This window comes from Neopelma chrysocephalum, unplaced genomic scaffold (genome assembly GCF_003984885.1).
Source record: "Neopelma chrysocephalum unplaced genomic scaffold, ASM398488v2 Primary Assembly neopelma1_70, whole genome shotgun sequence".
In the NCBI taxonomy this organism is placed as follows: domain Eukaryota; kingdom Metazoa; phylum Chordata; class Aves; order Passeriformes; family Pipridae; genus Neopelma; species Neopelma chrysocephalum.
The window spans coordinates 3,362,209-3,379,353 of NW_020897730.1; the positions used below are offsets into that span (position 1 = coordinate 3,362,209).

At 42.3% G+C, this 17,145-nt stretch overlaps 1 protein-coding gene and 1 long non-coding RNA gene across 4 annotated transcripts; one reads left to right on the top strand and one right to left on the bottom strand.

Moving 5' to 3' along the window:
- Nucleotides 1-1,756: 1,756 nt before the first annotated feature.
- Nucleotides 1,757-6,276, bottom strand: LOC113969069. Its single transcript, XR_003534734.1, has 2 exons — nt 6,196-6,276; nt 1,757-2,367 (listed from the first exon to the last, which is right to left on the bottom strand). It is a non-coding gene; the product is annotated as an uncharacterized LOC113969069 (long non-coding RNA).
- On the top strand, nt 2,544-17,066 carry SLC16A14 (solute carrier family 16 member 14). 3 transcript variants are annotated; one of them, XM_027686218.1, is made up of 6 exons: nt 2,544-3,051; nt 7,147-7,377; nt 7,635-7,933; nt 8,772-8,915; nt 12,919-13,911; nt 15,391-17,066. In XM_027686218.1, the coding sequence occupies exons 3-6, from the start codon at nt 7,672-7,674 to the stop codon at nt 15,537-15,539; spliced, it is 1,548 nt and encodes a 515-aa protein (XP_027542019.1). In that variant the 5' UTR covers nt 2,544-3,051; nt 7,147-7,377; nt 7,635-7,671; the 3' UTR covers nt 15,540-17,066. The 3 variants fall into 3 exon arrangements, with proteins under 3 accessions (XP_027542019.1, XP_027542020.1, XP_027542021.1); XM_027686219.1 differs by having other exon boundaries at nt 7,151-7,377; XM_027686220.1 differs by lacking the exon at nt 2,544-3,051 and adding an exon at nt 4,808-4,829 and having other exon boundaries at nt 7,151-7,377.
- Nucleotides 17,067-17,145: the final 79 nt, after the last annotated feature.

The window sequence follows — 17,145 nt, forward strand, 5'->3', positions numbered from 1 at the left end:
TGGTGACTTAATGAGAGCTTTAGGGAGGAGAGTAATCAGCACTGCAGCAGAAGTAGAGGAAAAATGCTGGGAAGTTAAATAGCACTTTATATGTTCATCAATACACATTTGCAGAGGGCTGAATGGTCTGTAAGCTCTCCAGTAGAGCTGCCCTTTTGAGCAATGGGAATTAAGCAAGTGGTTGGAGCCCAGGGTGAGGAAAAAGCTGAAGAGTATGGTCTGGATGAATGTACTGCTAGATGGGTAAAACTGGATGGATTGCTGGGCTTGAAGAGTAGGAATCAATGGGTTGATATTTAGTTGGTGACCAGTACAAACAAAACAGTCTGGAGTCAATACTGGTGCCAGTAACTTGCACACAGGATGCACTTGCAGCAGATTTTCAGACAATACTAACTTAGAAGGGGTGGTTTTCAAACCAAACAGCGGAAGTTCAGTTGAGAGGCCTTTGAGAAACTTAAAACCTGGGTCAACAGAAATCTCATGAAGTTTAATGAGAAGTGCAGAGTGTACAGATGGGGTTGGACAGTGCCAGGCACCAGTGCAGGCTCAGGGCAGCAGCAGCTGAAAAGCATGTGGCTGTCACAGCGGACACTCAGTTGGACATGAGCCAACAGGGTGTTTTCATTGCGAAGAAAGTGAACCGTACACTGAGCTACATTAGGAAGGGAGCATGGACAGCAGATGAATAGAAATTATTATCCCTCCTTATTTAGTGCTAATGAGTCCACACCTGGGATAATATGTCCCATTCAGGGCTCCCCAGTTCAAGAAGAATTTCAAGAAACAGGAGAGGGACATGCAGAGGGCTGATGAGATGGTAAATGGCTTACAGCACATGACTTGTGAAGAGATGTTGAAGAAGTTGGGCTTTGTTTGCCTGGCAAAGAAGAAAATAAGGAGAGATCTGATAACGATCTAAAACTACCCGAAGGGGAGCGGCAAAGATCGTTGAGCTGGACTCTTGCCAGCAATAGTGAATGGCAAAACAAGGAGCAAAAGTCTGAAGCCGAGTCCATGGAGTTGTGACTGGATGCCTGTGATTGTGCATGGGTGCACCAGAATCTGTCAGACTTGGTTTACATCTTATTTTGCTGGATCAGGCGCCTTATTCATCTTTGCCAACAACTGCACTTTTTCTGATACGTTAGAATTGTCTTTCCCATTCTTACAAAACGGACTTTCTCCTTACTGAACATAGTTTGTACCCTTGCTGCTAGACCTGCACAATTTAATGGTTAAAATTCAAGTAGGTCCTTACATACTCACCTTCCCAAGAGACAACATAAATCCAGGCTTATAGCCCAGAACCACAATGACACATGAAGCAGAACTGCTGAAGCAGTATGACACAGCTAAGTGAATTCTCCATCAGATCAAATCTCTGTTGGCACAAGGATTCAGGCACGCAGGCAGTATCTCAGGTACTGAAGGCAATGTGGGGTTAACAGCCAGTCAAATCTATTTCTGTGCCAGATTAATAAAGCACGTTAGCATGTTAGATAATTCACAAGTGCAAATATATGTCTCAAACTTGAGTAATAACATTAGTCAATAACCAGCAGATTCCAAATGTCAAATACCTAGCATTATACCATTTAAGAAACCAGACTTCAGCCAAAAAGCTAATGCCAAGGCTAAATTCTGGGATAAGAATGCCCATACACTGTTGGGCAAGGTATTTTCTGTAAAACACAAAGGAACCAAGGAATATGTATATTTCAGAATGACACGCATTTGCAATGCAGTGTCATAGTCTTTTAAAATGACAAATCTAGTTTTCTTTATGAAGGAGAAATAAATAACCCAATCACAAGTCTCTGACAGTAATCCAGTTGTTTATTGTGGGAAAGGATTATTTTTTGAAGACTACAATGCAAAGTAGTGTAAGTTTTATGTAAAGACCGAAGCCATAGCAACAGCCCATAGTCTGCCACACACTTGAATCTAACCCAGATAGAAGTGTTTCATAATGATATATTTGGTAGACTAAATACATAATGGAGCAGCATATTTTTTTAAATTAAAAAATAGATGAGATTTTCATGTGTAAACAGCAGACAGACCAAAGAGTCAAATAAAAATGTAGAAAAAAATATATAAAAAGTCCCAAACACATATTTTAACCCCTCTAAAACCAATTCTAACAGATTCTGTACCACCATGTCTTGGACATAGACAGCATTAATAACACCATTAAAACATTCCTGTTGGCCTTTCCTCATTTTCTTTTCTCTCAAAGTACTTCTTACATATTCTTGAACAGTCTTCATTTATACTCCTCCGTGCACTGCTAGGACATCAAGATTCTCTGACAATGAAAGTTTTGTATGGTGGCATAAAATCACTTTAGCCTGAGTATATTCACTGCAAATAATCAAAACAATGAATTGCAGAATGTATATCTAATTAGTCAGATTATTCAGAAAGATATGACCGAGGTGTGAATACTGGTCTGAACAAATAATGTATTTCTGCAGCTTTTCTCCTAAGGGAGTAATATTTTTGAAACTTATTTATTACACAAATACGGTACCATACACTGAAACTTTCAAGCTTCATTCTTAGGGTGATTTAGCCGCATAAATTCAACGAAGAAGTAAACATAACGGCCGTTAAAATCTTGATACTGGCTGATTTTATTGGACTATATCCTCTAACTCTCTGAGATGTAAATTTCCGGCGATAACCTGTGCAGCAATAAACTTCATTCAGCCACAAGAGTGTGCATGTGAGAGGATTGCAAATCTGCTCCGCCAAACCAGAATTAGCCGGTATCGCAGGAATGAAAGAGCGTGGAGATTTGAAATTGCAGGGAATGGAGACAAGGCGGTGCAGAAGACGAGCCGCCTGGGGGGCAGGGGGCCCCAGACCAGTGCCGCACTCCAATGGAAAATAAGCCCCGGGGCGGCGAGCAGGGGCGAGGCTGAGCGGGGCCGGGCGCAGGTGGACACCGCAGCCCGCAGCAGCTCTCGGGGCTCGGGCTGGGCTGACAGCGGGGGCTCGGCGCCGTGGCGGGCAGGGACGGCGGCGCTGGCGGAGCCCGGCGCGGTGAGTACCTCGGGAGGAGCCGGGAGCCACCGCACCGCACCCGCACCGGCCCCGGGACGGGAGCGGGCAGGGACCGCGAAGCGGCAAAGGCGCGCAGGGCTGGGCTGGGCTGGGCCGGGCCGGGCCGGGCCGGGCCGGGCTGTCCCCGCACGGTGCAGCGCGGGCAGGGGCGCGGGGCTGCCCGGGGACTGCGCGGACCCCTGTGATCCGCGGCGGGCCGGGAGCGCCGCTGCCGCAGCCGCAGCGGGGTAACTCGCGGTCATCCTTTGTGCTCCGCGGGCGGGCGGTGCCACCGCCGCGCCGCCCTCCCGAACGCCGCCCCCGCCGCAGCCCCGCGGGCCGTGCCCGGGCCCCCGCCCTGCCCTGCCGTGCCTTGCCCTCCCCGCCACCGGCGCTGCGCTGCCGCCGGAGCAGCCCCGGCGCGGGCAGGGGCGGCCGTGCCAGCCCCGGCGGCGTTTCGCGTAGGTGAACCTCACTGGAGTGCTGGGGGAAGGCTCAGCATGTGGAGCTCCCAAATCTGTTATCTTGGGGCGAAAAGTACATCCCCTGCCTTCGGGCTGCTCCCGTAACCCTGTACAAAACAAAGGTGCATGCCTGGTAAAAGCTGACCATTCCCTTGGCAAAGCTGCCCGTTCTCTTGGGAGAAAAACGTTTTACTGCCTGAGCCAATCCCTGCAGTCCCCGGGGACGTGGCACCACGCGTGGGTCGCACCGCGGCAGAACAGCACCGAGGGATGGCCCAGGGAGGTCAGAGCAGGGCTTGGGAAACAGCTTTCGGGAAGGGACAGCAGGGCAGCAGCCCCAGTCTGGAAATGGAACCGCTGCCGACTTCATGCAAACTTGTGACCCTGGCAGTTAGCCTTTTGAACATTTAATTTCCCCGATTCTGTATTCCTTGCTGGACACACACTCCTGCCACTGTGGCTCTGACTGGCAGAAGTGGCCAGTGTCCGCATCTCCAGTGAAGTCGTTGACAACTGAAGTGCTCGGCGTGTTGGCTAGGTGAGGTCAGACTGACAAAACATATGAAAAACAAAATAAACCATGTTTTTAACAATGTTTTTTCTGTATGCCTTCAGCAGACAAATAATTACATGTGGTATGTCTACTGGGAATATTTCAAAGCAAAACTCATTACTAGTTATAATACGTTTTTGAGTTATCCATTGGAAGTGTCTTTAAAGTATGATTTTATTCTATAACTTTTAACACTGAGGCAGTCACGTGCTAGAAGAGGTTGCCCAAGTATATGTCAATTATTCATCATATGGACTTTATATCAAGATCAGATGTTTTTCAATGATCTAGTTCAACTACAGGCTAGAGAGCCATAGCTCCACTGATAGTACAGGGAACTTGGGTGTTTTGCTGCTAACTATGGTCTTATTACAGCACCTGCATTTGTCCCTGAAATAGCTCATGAGTCAGATTTTCAAAAAAGCTCAGCATCTTTGCAGGCACTACTATTTGGGCCATTTTTCTAAGAGCTCTGCATACTTTGTGTGCATACAATCCTAAAAGCTTTTCTGAAAAAAAAAATCTAGGTCTTCTCCAGCTGACCAAACAGGAATCCAGATTCTCCTGCCTTTAAATGCAATTCCCTGTGAGGGGCTGTATTCAAACATTGTTGCTGTGAATGGGTCTTCACTGCCTTTCTTATTGGGGAAACTGGCCTGGCTGTCTAGGGTTTCATAATTACAAAGACTCCCTTGGGCTCCTCTGCCTTTCATGAGACTGTTTTTGGCTGTGCTGTGGTGTGGGAAGAAGGCTGAGGACAGGTAAGTGCATTTCTCCTGGGCACAACAGGCCATGGGGCGATGAGTCAGTAGTGGGAAGGTGATCCAGGCATCCAGTCCTTGCTTTATCGAGAGCCTGAGAGTCTGTGCAGTTATTGGAGATGACTTGCCTGCTTTTGAGTGTATTCACTCTGAAATTGTGACGTTAGGGAAAAGTTAACAGTAAAACAGTAATAATAAGCAAGAATCCAGTTCAAAGGGAAAATATATGCATTTTCTGAAGATTTGTGGAGGTTGATGCAAGTATGACATTAACTTGCATCTACTCAATCTAAGCCCATTCTGTCAGTAAGACTGCAAAGATGAGTGTCATATCTTTGTAGCTCAATGTCAATTATTTTTGCTTCAAATAATTTAAAATATGTAAAAGATGTGTCAATTTGCTGTCCAAAGAAGAAAATTTTTGTATCCAGTATCAGGATTCAGGTGTGCACAAAACCAGTCAAAAGCATAAAAGAGAAAGGTGAGGCCCCACATTTAATCCTGACTCTGAATTTTCAGTTACATAATTTTATATTCCATTATCAAAGGTGTACTGTAATATCCATCATACATTTTCATTAATCTTATGCAGAGCATGTATAATAGCTTGTGATTTTCCTTCATTCTGGTATTTCTCATGATTTCCCATTAGCATGATTATTCACTGTGTTTATTGCCTTTATGCTCTTAGTCTTCTTTCTTGTGAGTGGGCTGAATCCTCCATAGTTAGTCCTCTAAACTACAGCAACAGGGGATCTGGCTCCAAGTACATTGTTAGGAAAGAGTTGAGGTGTCACCTTTAAGACCTACCCTTTGTAGAGGAAGGATGAGCTATGATTGTAACTGAGGCTATCCCAGGCTGTTGTCTTATCGTCAAAAAACAAGTCTGCCCCCCCACATGGCTCTGCCTGGCTCCCCTGTTACCCTTCCTGCCTCAAACACCTTGCAGGACCTCTGGAAAGACCTCTAAGCACCATCCCCATTCTTCCTGTTTCTCAGTTTGGAAAGCAAAAGCCTATGAGGCATTTCAGTACCTGTTTCCACTGGCAGCCAAGTGTGGACTTATCAATCGATCCCAGTTTATCTGTCCATGCGGTGTTAAATGTACACAAGTTCTTGTTCTTCCTCCCTGTCACCAATACCTGCCGTGGCCAAATTAGGGCTAAGGAGAACTTAGTCACTAAAGAGTATTTGTCTGTGAAAAATTTGATGCCAGGATTACAACATATTTTAGCTCCAGCTCACTGTATGAGGCAAATCAGTGTGCTCTTGGAGGAGCCTATGTGTCCAAGCTGCCCTTAGTTACACATTATTACCTGTAGTGCCAGGAAGGGTCAGGTGCCACTTGACTGCGAAGGTAACTTACCCAACAGTCAGGCTGGGGAGGTTACACGTGTCAACAGGTGTTCACTGGAGTCTGTGAGAGAAACAGCTTTGACCAGTCTGCTCTGACTCCATCTGTGTATCAGCGTGGAATACTCCAGGGCCATCTCTCTGTGTTCATCTAGCAATCAGAAAAAAAGTAAAATAGTTTGGAAAGGTAGTACCTTGAGAAGCAAAATGCAGTCATGCATTTAAAGACAAATCTTCATTTGGTACAGAATATGAGTTAGTCCATTCACTGCCCGTTTGCAGCAGTGAGGAGCTAGCCCAGAAACACACCTTCTGAGGGCTCACAGAATATATAAGGAGCTTTCTTAAACAATTTTTGATAACTTTCTTCTCTGTTTCAACTGTCATGAAGCTGATGTTTCTTTTTATTTCTCTGGAGAAGGAAAGACAAAAAATTACCATCTCTAGTAAATTGTATCATTACATTTCTAGTCTCCATGGAAACCTATGTGGTGCTCCACAGTTGGGTAATATTTCAATCTGTTGCAGCAGAAATCAGATGGAGGGAAGGCTGAGTTCTGCACCTTGCATGTTAATCAATTAAAAATGGTCTTGAAATTATTTTCACATTGTGTTGCAATCTTTGTTTAGAGTAACAATAGAATAAATTGAAGTAATCAAATTAAGCTAAGTATGGCTTAATCCTATGTACACTGATACATAACTCTGCCTCTCGGTTTGATTCTGATAGGCACTGACATTCATTTGGAAGAATTCTTTGGTTTTGGTAGGATTATAAGGCTTAATACTATGGAAACTGAAAGCATAATAGCAAACTGTTTGTCACATTGACTCTAGTAAAAAGCTTCCCAGAGAGGTAGTAACAATCCCCTCGTTGTGATTTATGTAAGCAAAGCATTTTGGAAATCAAGAACCTTAATTCTTTATGTTTTGCTGTCTTCATTCTTGTTCTGCCACTGCTAAGGAAGAAATACATCTGAAAATTGGTTTCCTCTGAAAAGATGGGGTAACTTCATCTACTTGCCTCTTGAGGATTTAATTTCTTTACTCAAAGCTTTCTGAACTTGAACACAAAGGCACAAAATCTTACTGTGACAGCAGAAGTTGATACAGTGAAGAAATATACAGAGAGAGACCAGTCTTTTTTGTGACCACAGTCAACCCATGAAGAGTGAGTGCTCTCAGCCACCTGAAAGTAAGTAGAATCTATAGTAATGGAAATAATGCAGCCTACTCTTAGCCTGTAAATACTCCTGGATAGACAGCCATGATAATAAGGTACACAAAGAAATAAATTAATTGGACAATTTTCTAAGCATTTTACATTTGAACAATGAAATCACAATATTAACTTGAGAACTGCACTAATAAAAGTGGTGTAATATGATAGGGATTTGTGGTGTTCACTGTAGCCAAAATACAAAGTCTGATCTTTTTGTGTGTATTTTGTAGGTATTTACTGCATTTGTTTCAGAATACTGTGGAGAAAATGTATGCTAGTCGAGAGGATATTGGGTATGATTTTGGAGACGACTCAAAAGTTGGAAGTAAGCCAATTAAGCCTAATCCAAACATCGATGGAGGATGGGCTTGGATGATTGTATTTTCCTCTTTCCTTGTGCACATACTTATCATGGGTTCCCAAATGGCCCTTGGAGTACTCAACATGGAATGGCTTGAAGAGTTTAATCAAAGCCGTGGCTTAACAGCGTGGGTCAGCTCCCTCAGCATGGGCATTACACTGATTGTAGGTATGTTCTAGCATCAGTTACTTCAAAACTACATACATTTTTAGAATATGTTTGCCATTCATCCCTAAAGTATTTTCTTAGTTTCCCATTTTATTAGCAGAGCTGACAAAGTTGTCCTGAGTTGCCTTTTTAAAGTCCCTAGGACAGATTTTACAATTTAGATGGAGAAGGGGAACAACAGGGAAGATGACAAGGATGTCAGTCAGGGAGACAGGATGAGGAGGAAAGGAAGCCTGTGACTTCAAGGTTTCACTACAATTAAGAAAACAGATGATCTGTGAAGCTTGGGGTCCTTCCTGAACTCTATCTAGGAGGAGAAAATGTTGATTTCAGTTCAGCAGCTGAATTAAAACTTACTTTTTAGGTTGTGGTTGAATCAACCCAAAATAATATCTGGAGGATATGGTTACATGTATATGTATATAGACACCTATGGCTCCCTAAATGAAGACTGAAAAAGCTGTGTTTAGATCTGCCTAAAATATCCCACTGAAAACAAAATAAAATGTTTGCTTTCTAGTTACTTATGAAAAAGGCCTGCACTCACACAGCATCAGCATTGGGAACAGCAGTTTCAGCTTTTTCCTCTGTTTAAGCTGTCTATCCTTCATGAGGCAACTTTGGTTTTAGGTCTTGCAGGTATTTGCTAAGTATTTGATGAGTTGGTCATATTTTTCTTTCTATAATTTTAAGCAGTAATATGGAAAATAAACTGAATTGCACAAGTTGCCTGATGTTTTACATTTTATTTAAAGCATTACGAAAGTCAATGTGAAAAATTACTAGAGCAAATTATTAAATAAATAATTTATCTTTTTTTTTTCATGTTTTTTAACAGGACCTTTTATTGGTTTATTCATCAGCATGTGTGGGTGCCGCCTGACAGCTATAATTGGAGGGATACTGAATGCCCTGGGTTGGATACTGAGTGCCTATGCCTCCAATGTGCACTACCTCTTCCTTACGTTTGGAGTGACAGCTGGTAAGAGCTGCACTAATGTTTGAAAGTTCAATTACTTTTGATTCCTTTGAAGGTTATCTGGGTGAGTCAAGAGGGAAGTTAGACTGTAAAGTTATTCCAGCTCTTCTTTCACAGTCTTTACAGCCTTTTATCTTTTTAGAAATCTTAATTATTTACTCAGTGGATTGGGCTTTTATCAGTTTTACCCAAGTGAATATATTAGAGGACATGTTTAATTGGAGGAATTAATGTAACCCAAACTCTAACAAATGAAAATTAAAGATGTTAAAACACTGTTGAATTATATATATAGCTAACTCCTCTCTTTGTCACAGGATGAAACAGCAAATGTTTTCTCCAGGAGTTGCTCCACATTAATAAAATACCGGATTATGATAACTATGTACTGCTTTAAAACTAAAGGGTGAAGTGGGTTACATCTGGTAGGCAGATAAGCTTTATACAGCACTTCTCTCACTCTTCCACAGTGGGATGGGAGAGAATCAGAAAGGTAAAAATGAGATAAAGACAGTTTAGCAGTAAACTAAACTAGCTTTACTAATGGTAAAGCAAAAGCTGTGTGCACAAGCAAAACAAAAATAAGGAATCATTCATTACTTCCCATGGGCAGGCAGGTGTTTAACCTGTCCAGTGAAGGAGGGCTTGGTCACGTGTAGCTGTTACCTGGGAAGACAAATGCCACAACTCCAAATGCCCTCCGTTTCTCCTTCTTTCCCCCAGTTTTATTACTGAGTATGACATGAAATGGTGGGGGATATTCCTTCAGCCAGTTGGGGTCCCCTATCCCACTGCATCCCCTCCCAGCTTCTTGTGCTCCCCCGGCCCGTTCACTGTCAGGGGATGAGAAACAGGAAAGGCCTTGGTGCTGTGTAAGCACTGCCCAGCAACAGCTAAAACATGCTGTGTTATCAGCCTCAAATCCAAAACACGGACTGTATGAGCTGCTAGGAAGAAAATCAAACTCTATCCCAGCCTCAATTAGGATAATTCACGATGCTGGATTTCATACTTAATTTCTAATAAAGGATATTCATATTTTATCAGCAATCATGTATAGCAACATATAGTGCTATGCTTTTTTACAACCAAAATGACCAAAGTAATATTATGTCATTTTAATTGAAATTAGATGTCTAGAAAACCTTTTGACTTGTAAGACCCTGATAAAAATATGAAAAGGCATTTTTCTTCAAAATCAGCAGATCCTTAGTGCCTGAATGCTCATGTTCTAGCAATAATGTGTCTTGTGAAAAAATTTACTTTAAGTAAGTTATGTAGAATAGCCCAGTATTATCTGCTTAAAGCACTACTTCATTTTATTTACTGTTCATTTCTGCAAAGAGATACTGTTAATAGATATGAAACAGAAATGTAAAAGTTACCCAAGTAAGAAATATAAAATTTGGGCTTTACTTATCATCTTAGCAACACTGAGCAATCAAGGGGCTTTGAAATATTACTCACTCCACAGATAACATGGCCAGCTATGTTTGCAAATGAAGCAGTGTCTGTATTATATGTGACAGATGGAAACGTTACGAAAAAAAGGAATTGTTTGTAATACTAATAATAGCTTCAGTACCCGGCATTCTCTTAAACTGTTCTTTCATAGAATTTCATAGGAAGCTACAGAATTTCTATACAGAAATTTTGATTTAGCCTTCTGGGTGGAGAAATATTGAAACTAGCAAGGGTCACTGTACTGATTCTTTATACCACCATACCATAGACTTCACTAATGTAAATTCCTGAACAAAGAACATCAGCCACAGACAGGGTTTTGCCTTTTTCAGAATTTCTGTTTCTGTATATATTGAATATAATTGAGCAGGCAGGAATCTACATATTTTTCCCTCAGCCCTTGCTGCTTTTCAGGAAGAGCACTCACAAAGTGACAAAGATTATATGGAAAAAATTCAGAAGCAAACTTTTATGTGAGGTGGAGAAATAAAGTGCTGTTGCAGGAGTAATTCTGGCCAGAAAAGCAGTACCTCAGATGTTCCTTCCAGCTCCATGAGACCTCCGTTCACTGTCCCCTGACTCACCATCTCCTTGACTCACCGATCCCTGGCTCACCACCCCCTCACACATGGTTTCCTCACTCACCCCTTGCCTCAGTCTCTGCCCACTCACTCCCATCCCCTTGCTCACAGTCACCTCATTCCCCGCCACCCCAGGGAAGTCTCTACCATGTTCTCATGGCTGCTCTTCCCTTACAGTGGCCGCCTCTTGCTACCATCACTTCTGGGCCCCCATGCTGTGCCTGTGGGCTTACTCATGGCTCCTGCCTTCTCACAGGATGTCCCTATAACCCCGACCGTGTCTTCTGTCCACAGCCAGCCTGCTGCCTCAGCCCATTCTCGGGGTGGTTACCTCAGGGTGGGTCCCCTTCCCCAGCTCCTCACAGTCTGGTCCCCTCACCTCCTGGCTGGCAGCTCCAGCCCAGCTCTGCGGGCTCTCCTCCCCTCAGCGGCAGTGTGGGGGCAGAGGAGCCTTCTGCCCTCACCCGTCCTGGAGCCGCTGGCACTGGCAGGCCCTGTGGGCTGGGGGCAGACTGTCCCCGAGGCCCTGCATGGCGGGGGCAGAGCGGAGCTGGCCCTGACCAATCTGTGAGGAAAAGGCAAGGAGAGACCTGCAGCCCCGTGTGTACCTGTGAGCCACGTACGTGAGGCCTTCACTTGTAGTCAGACTGTCTCTTGCTATGTAGCCCACAGAATGAAAAGATAACACCATTTTAAAATGCTGTATTCTTGGGGAAACACGGTGAGCACTGGTGCAAGCAGGAGCGGATTCCTCACTGCAGCCAGCAGTGAGGGGCAGGAGAGCTCCAGGGCAGCCTAAGGAGCAGGAGGTCCCCAGGGGGCAAAGAGGCCTCCCTGAACTCTGTGGCTGGGGAGGGACATTTGTGCAAACTAAAACCTGGTTGTGTATTTGCCTAGCAAAGAAATAAATACTTTCAATAGGCAAAATGGGTCAGCTCCAGTCATGGTCACTGCTGCGATGCTGAAGGGCTTTTTTTCAGGCTTTGCTGGAATCAATGCTCTTTCTCTCACCTAGCTGTAGCTAGATCATGCTGTAGCTGCTTGCAGCTGTGTTATCACCTGTTTAGGAAAACTTTTAAGCCCCAAAGCACTCTTCTGAATTATGATCACAGTGTATTGGGAAGCATCTTCTGCATACACCTGTTCCAGTCCAAATTCCTCTATGAGGAATAGGCTGTGAGAAAAAATGGGCAACTGTCTTCTTTAATGATGAGTTTGCACAGCTCTTAACACCTTCTGGTTACCAGAATACCTTGAATACCTTGGTTTTTAACTACAGGTGAGGGGGTTTCTACAAAATTAGAGATCTACCTTTTAAGACTTACGCCTGGGCAGCTACTGTGTGGCCCTCCCTGGACTTCCTTGGAGTGCCCATACAGAACCAGCCTGGAAGCCACCCAAGGTCCCACCACCATGCTAATCCCTGGTGCTGACTCCTGAAACACATATCGTGGTCACTGCGGCACCACAGTTACAGAGCAAGGACAAAAACTCAGTGTGAATTTTCACTGCTGGTGAACTTAGGGAAAGCAGCAAGATGTGCTCACTAAGCAGTTCGGGTCACTGATACAATCAGATGCGGGTACTGCAAATGCAGAATAGGGTGTGTCTGTGTTTGTCCTCACGTTAACTGTCCCTGATGGGTTGTGGCACGTTTGTGCCCTTCCAGCAGTGTCATGCTGAACTGAGGTAAGGTTTTATCTTCCATGTGTTTAAGTTTTTCCAGCAGTTAAATATCTGTTTTGTATTCTCACTGGAATGAGTATTGCAAATTTTGGAAAACACTACAAGACAGAAATGAAAGCTGACATCAGAATTGAATATTAATTAATATTTATTATTGGTTTTACCTGTATGCTTACATAAAAGTTAGGAATAAAACTGATCTGTTTTTCACTGCTTTTTACATTGTTGGCAAAAAGTTTAAATTTATTTAGGTTTTTTTTTTATTATTTTCATAGGCATTGGAAGTGGCATGGTTTATCTGCCTGCAGTGGTCATGGTGGGGCAGTATTTTCAGAAGAGAAGAGCACTTGCACAAGGGCTCAGTACCACAGGAACAGGATTTGGAGCTTTCTTAATGACTGCCTTACTGAAGTACCTCTGCACTGAATTTGGGTGGAGAAATGCCATGTTCATCCAGGGTGCCATCTCTCTGAACCTTTGTGTCTGCGGGGCGCTTATGAGACCTCTCTCCCCCAAAGACCTTAGTGAAAAATCTGTTGCGAGAAGTAGTAGTGAAGATAATCAAGCAAAAGCTCTGTCCCATTCTACAGAGACTATAAAATCTAATGGAGTCCTCAGTGAAGAACCAGAGAAAAAAGAAGAGGCAACAAATGAAGAAGTGCTTGAGAGTGTTCAGCACATAGAAATGGGAGGTAACTCTGGGAGCGGAAGGAATATGTATGGACTGCGCTTGCTTAAGACAGTGAGCCAGCTGACACTTACAGTCAGGAAGGGCTTTGCACTATGGTACTCCAGCTACTTTGGAGCTGCATCACTGTTTACCAATAGAGTATTTGTGGCCTTTATAATTTGGGCTTTGTTTGCCTATAGCAGCTTTGTCATTCCCTTTATTCATCTTCCAGAAATAGTCAAGCAGTACAACTTATCTAGGCAGGACAATGTATTTCCTTTGACATCCATTATAGCAATTGTTCATATTTTTGGTAAAGTGATCCTTGGAATCATCTCTGATCTGCCCTGCATCAGCACATGGAATGTCTTCCTCATGGCTAACTTTACCCTGGTCACCTGCATTCTTACTTTGCCACTAATGCAAACATATGTTGGCCTGGCTGTGGTTTGTGCTCTAATAGGATTTTCCAGTGGCTATTTTTCTCTAATGCCTGTTGTGACTGAAGATTTAGTTGGAACTAAACACCTTGCAAATGCCTATGGCATCATCATTTGTGCCAATGGAATATCTGCATTGTTTGGACCACCCTTTGCAGGTAAAAAGTTCAAATTGCTAAACAACAGATGTTTGTATGATAACTGTTGTTAAATTTTCTTGTTATGAGCATGTTTAGTTAACAAAATCACAGCTACTCCAGAATGGACTATAACATCCAGCTTTAAATTGTACAAATTCACAGATCATATCTTCTGGGTACCAGCTCAGTATTCACACATTGCAAATTCGAGTTCTTGGAAATAACCCCAGATTTATTACAATCTATGCTCTCAATGGTATGTTTTCCTAACATAGTGTCATGCACTTTTTTTTCAATTAGAAAGGTGTAACCTATTTTTCTGTTTTATGTAGTATATGCACTATACTTACCCATTCCTCTACCACATGAAAAAATGATGATTAGTTCCCAGGGCAGGCAGCTGTTTGTACCACAGTATTACCCCCAAGGACTGTGGGGTGTGTTTGGGTGTCACCACTTTAAGCTGCCAGTGGATGTGTTGATGTAACTAACTTTGCTTTGCCTTCCTTCAGCTAGAAATACTCTGGAGACTGCAGTGCTCATAACCTCTTTACTGCCATGCACAGCAGAAGGTAGAAGTGTATGTATATTATCCCTAGTTACTTAGGTTTGAACAGACATTCATTATGAATTTTCTCATAGAAAGAGGCAGGGAAGTGCAGAAGAGATATGGGTCCTGATTGTCAGTACTGTACCAGACTACAGCTCTCTTTTACAGGGATGTTGGTCAGAAGAAAGTAGAAAGAAACCTTGATAGTCTTGGCCATGGTCAGCCAGGGATGGCCGTGGGCTGAAGGGAAGCCCCTGGCAGCACAAGCAGCCCAGAAAAGCGAGAACACCTCCTCTGCCCACTTCTGAGTCAGAAGAAAGCTCACTCAGTGCCCTTTGAAAGCAGCAGTGTTTCACTCTGCCATATGTTCCCTCAGCACCTCTCAGTCTGTGCTGAACGTGGCTCTGTATTTGGTCATTGGTTACAAAGCAAATAGGATGCAAGTGGTTGATGTAAAAAGAGCTGCTGATCTTGTGGTCTCATCGTAATGCAACCAGCGTGACATGAGAGAATTTTGCTAGTTTGGGTTCTCAAACCTTTCTGAAATAACTTTAATGTGTTTTTGCAAAGGAATTGAGGTTGGAATGAGAGTCACTGCAGCACTGAGATTATATCTCTTTTGAAAAGTCTTTTATTGGTATGTGAGTCTTTGAGGAAGCTATTGGGAATGTGTTTGCTTGCACAAGGCAGAGCATTTGAACTGGGCAGTGTTGGGGCTTTCACAAAGGCAGTAGTAGGGTGGAAGAACTGATTGGTTTGGGATTACAAAATGTCTATTTTAAATTCAGACCTGTGACAACTTGTTTGAAAATTGTTTGTTTCCACAAAACATCTGTGGATTTGGCTGAAATGTCATCAGAGAAATGTGAAGTATTTTTTGTATTTTCCCATGCAGTATACCTTGTTGTCAAGCTTTGTAACAAACATGTTTTGTCCTTATTTTCCAGGTTGGATCTATGACATCACACAAAAATACGATTTTTCTTTTTACATAGCTGGCTTGCTATACATGGTGGGAATAATATTTTTACTTATACAACCTTGTATTCAAAAGAAACAACCAAGACAAAAATCTACAGAAGAAGCACAAGTATAGAACAAATTCCAGAAGTTTTTTTACAGAACTTTTTTGATTTCATGTTTCTATTGCGTGACAGTATGAAGATGTTTTTCTTATGAAACCAACCACATTAAGCTGTACTTCAGTGAAAAGCAAATGTGCTCCATGATGCTAATAAATTATGAGAAACATGCTTTTAAAATTAGTTAAGATCTCTTACTTTAGAAGTACCAAATACAGTGATTAAAAGCACACTGCTAGTCTTTTAATATCAGCACAATGCTAGTAGCCTTTACCCTTGCTTCTCTTTCAGCTTTTCACCACTAACCACTGGTGAGAATCCATTGACTGCAGTGCAGTTACTCCTGATTTACACGCGTCCTACGAGAGAATTTGGTCAGGACACGAATGATTTATAAAGGTCCCTCCTACTATGTGTTCAGTCTGATAGTTACAGAGTATAAGAAAATGATTGTATTTCTTGCCTGGCTTGTCAAGTACTGTTGAAATGCTAGTATAAAAATGCCATTAATTCAATGTTTTAAAATTACTATTTCTGTGATACAAAACTGAAGACAAGTTCTTATATTTTTCTGAAGTGACTCATTTTGACTTGATGATCCTTGTGTGTCCCTTCCAGCTCAGAATATTCTGTGATTCTACTTCAAGGATTTTTAATTTTTTTTTTTTAAAGTATCAACTGCATAATAAAGTAGCCATCCTCAACACACAGGCTGCATTATAAATGCTGTGACACTTAATGCACCTGAAGTAAAAAAATCATAAATGCAGAAACGGGAAACATATGGAAAATATTCTTGTGACTGGAAAATGATTCCAGAAACAGTCTGGGGTCTGTGGGCCCTTTACCTAATTAGAGGTACTGTAGAACTTCTTAACATTGCCACTGAGTCCTTCCATGGGAAAGAGCTCTACTACAGCAGACTAAATTCTGTTACAATTACTTTAATAACAAAAACTGTTACATTATGAGCAGTTGTGTTCCTGCTCATAATGTACACCATGAACTGAATAAGATTGGTCATGTTTGAGAAGTTTATTCACTAGAAAATTAGATGCTGCAGAGCATAGAAGAGCTAAAGAACATTTGAATTATTCAAATAAATTTTCTTAACATTAAGCACCTGGTCACCAATGCAGAAGGTGTTGTATGGTGGGACAGGGCATAATTTTCAGCTTTGAGAGATGAATCTGATGTTAATTTTTCTATCAAAGAAAAGCCACTGTATGTTATTATCCTCTTAGGTTTATGAAAGTTTTTTGCATGACAAATCAGGTTCTTAGTATAACACTGATATGTGCTGCTGGAATTCCTTAAAAAAACAATTGATACTATTCAATTATATTGAAGAACTATTAGACACAGTTGAGTATGCAACACTATCAATATACTGATCCTCTTTATAGCTGCAAGATTGGCTGAGAAAAAGTTCTGAACCACTGTGTGTATTGTTCTATATTGCAATTCACCAGCTTCTTAGTGTTGCACTTCTACAACTGTTGGCAAGGACATATTTTAAATAGATCACTGAAATGAGCCAAGTTAAAAAAAAAACCTTAAGAAAACCCTGAACTACTTTAAGATTTAGATCAGTTCAATCATATAGTAGTTATGGATGGC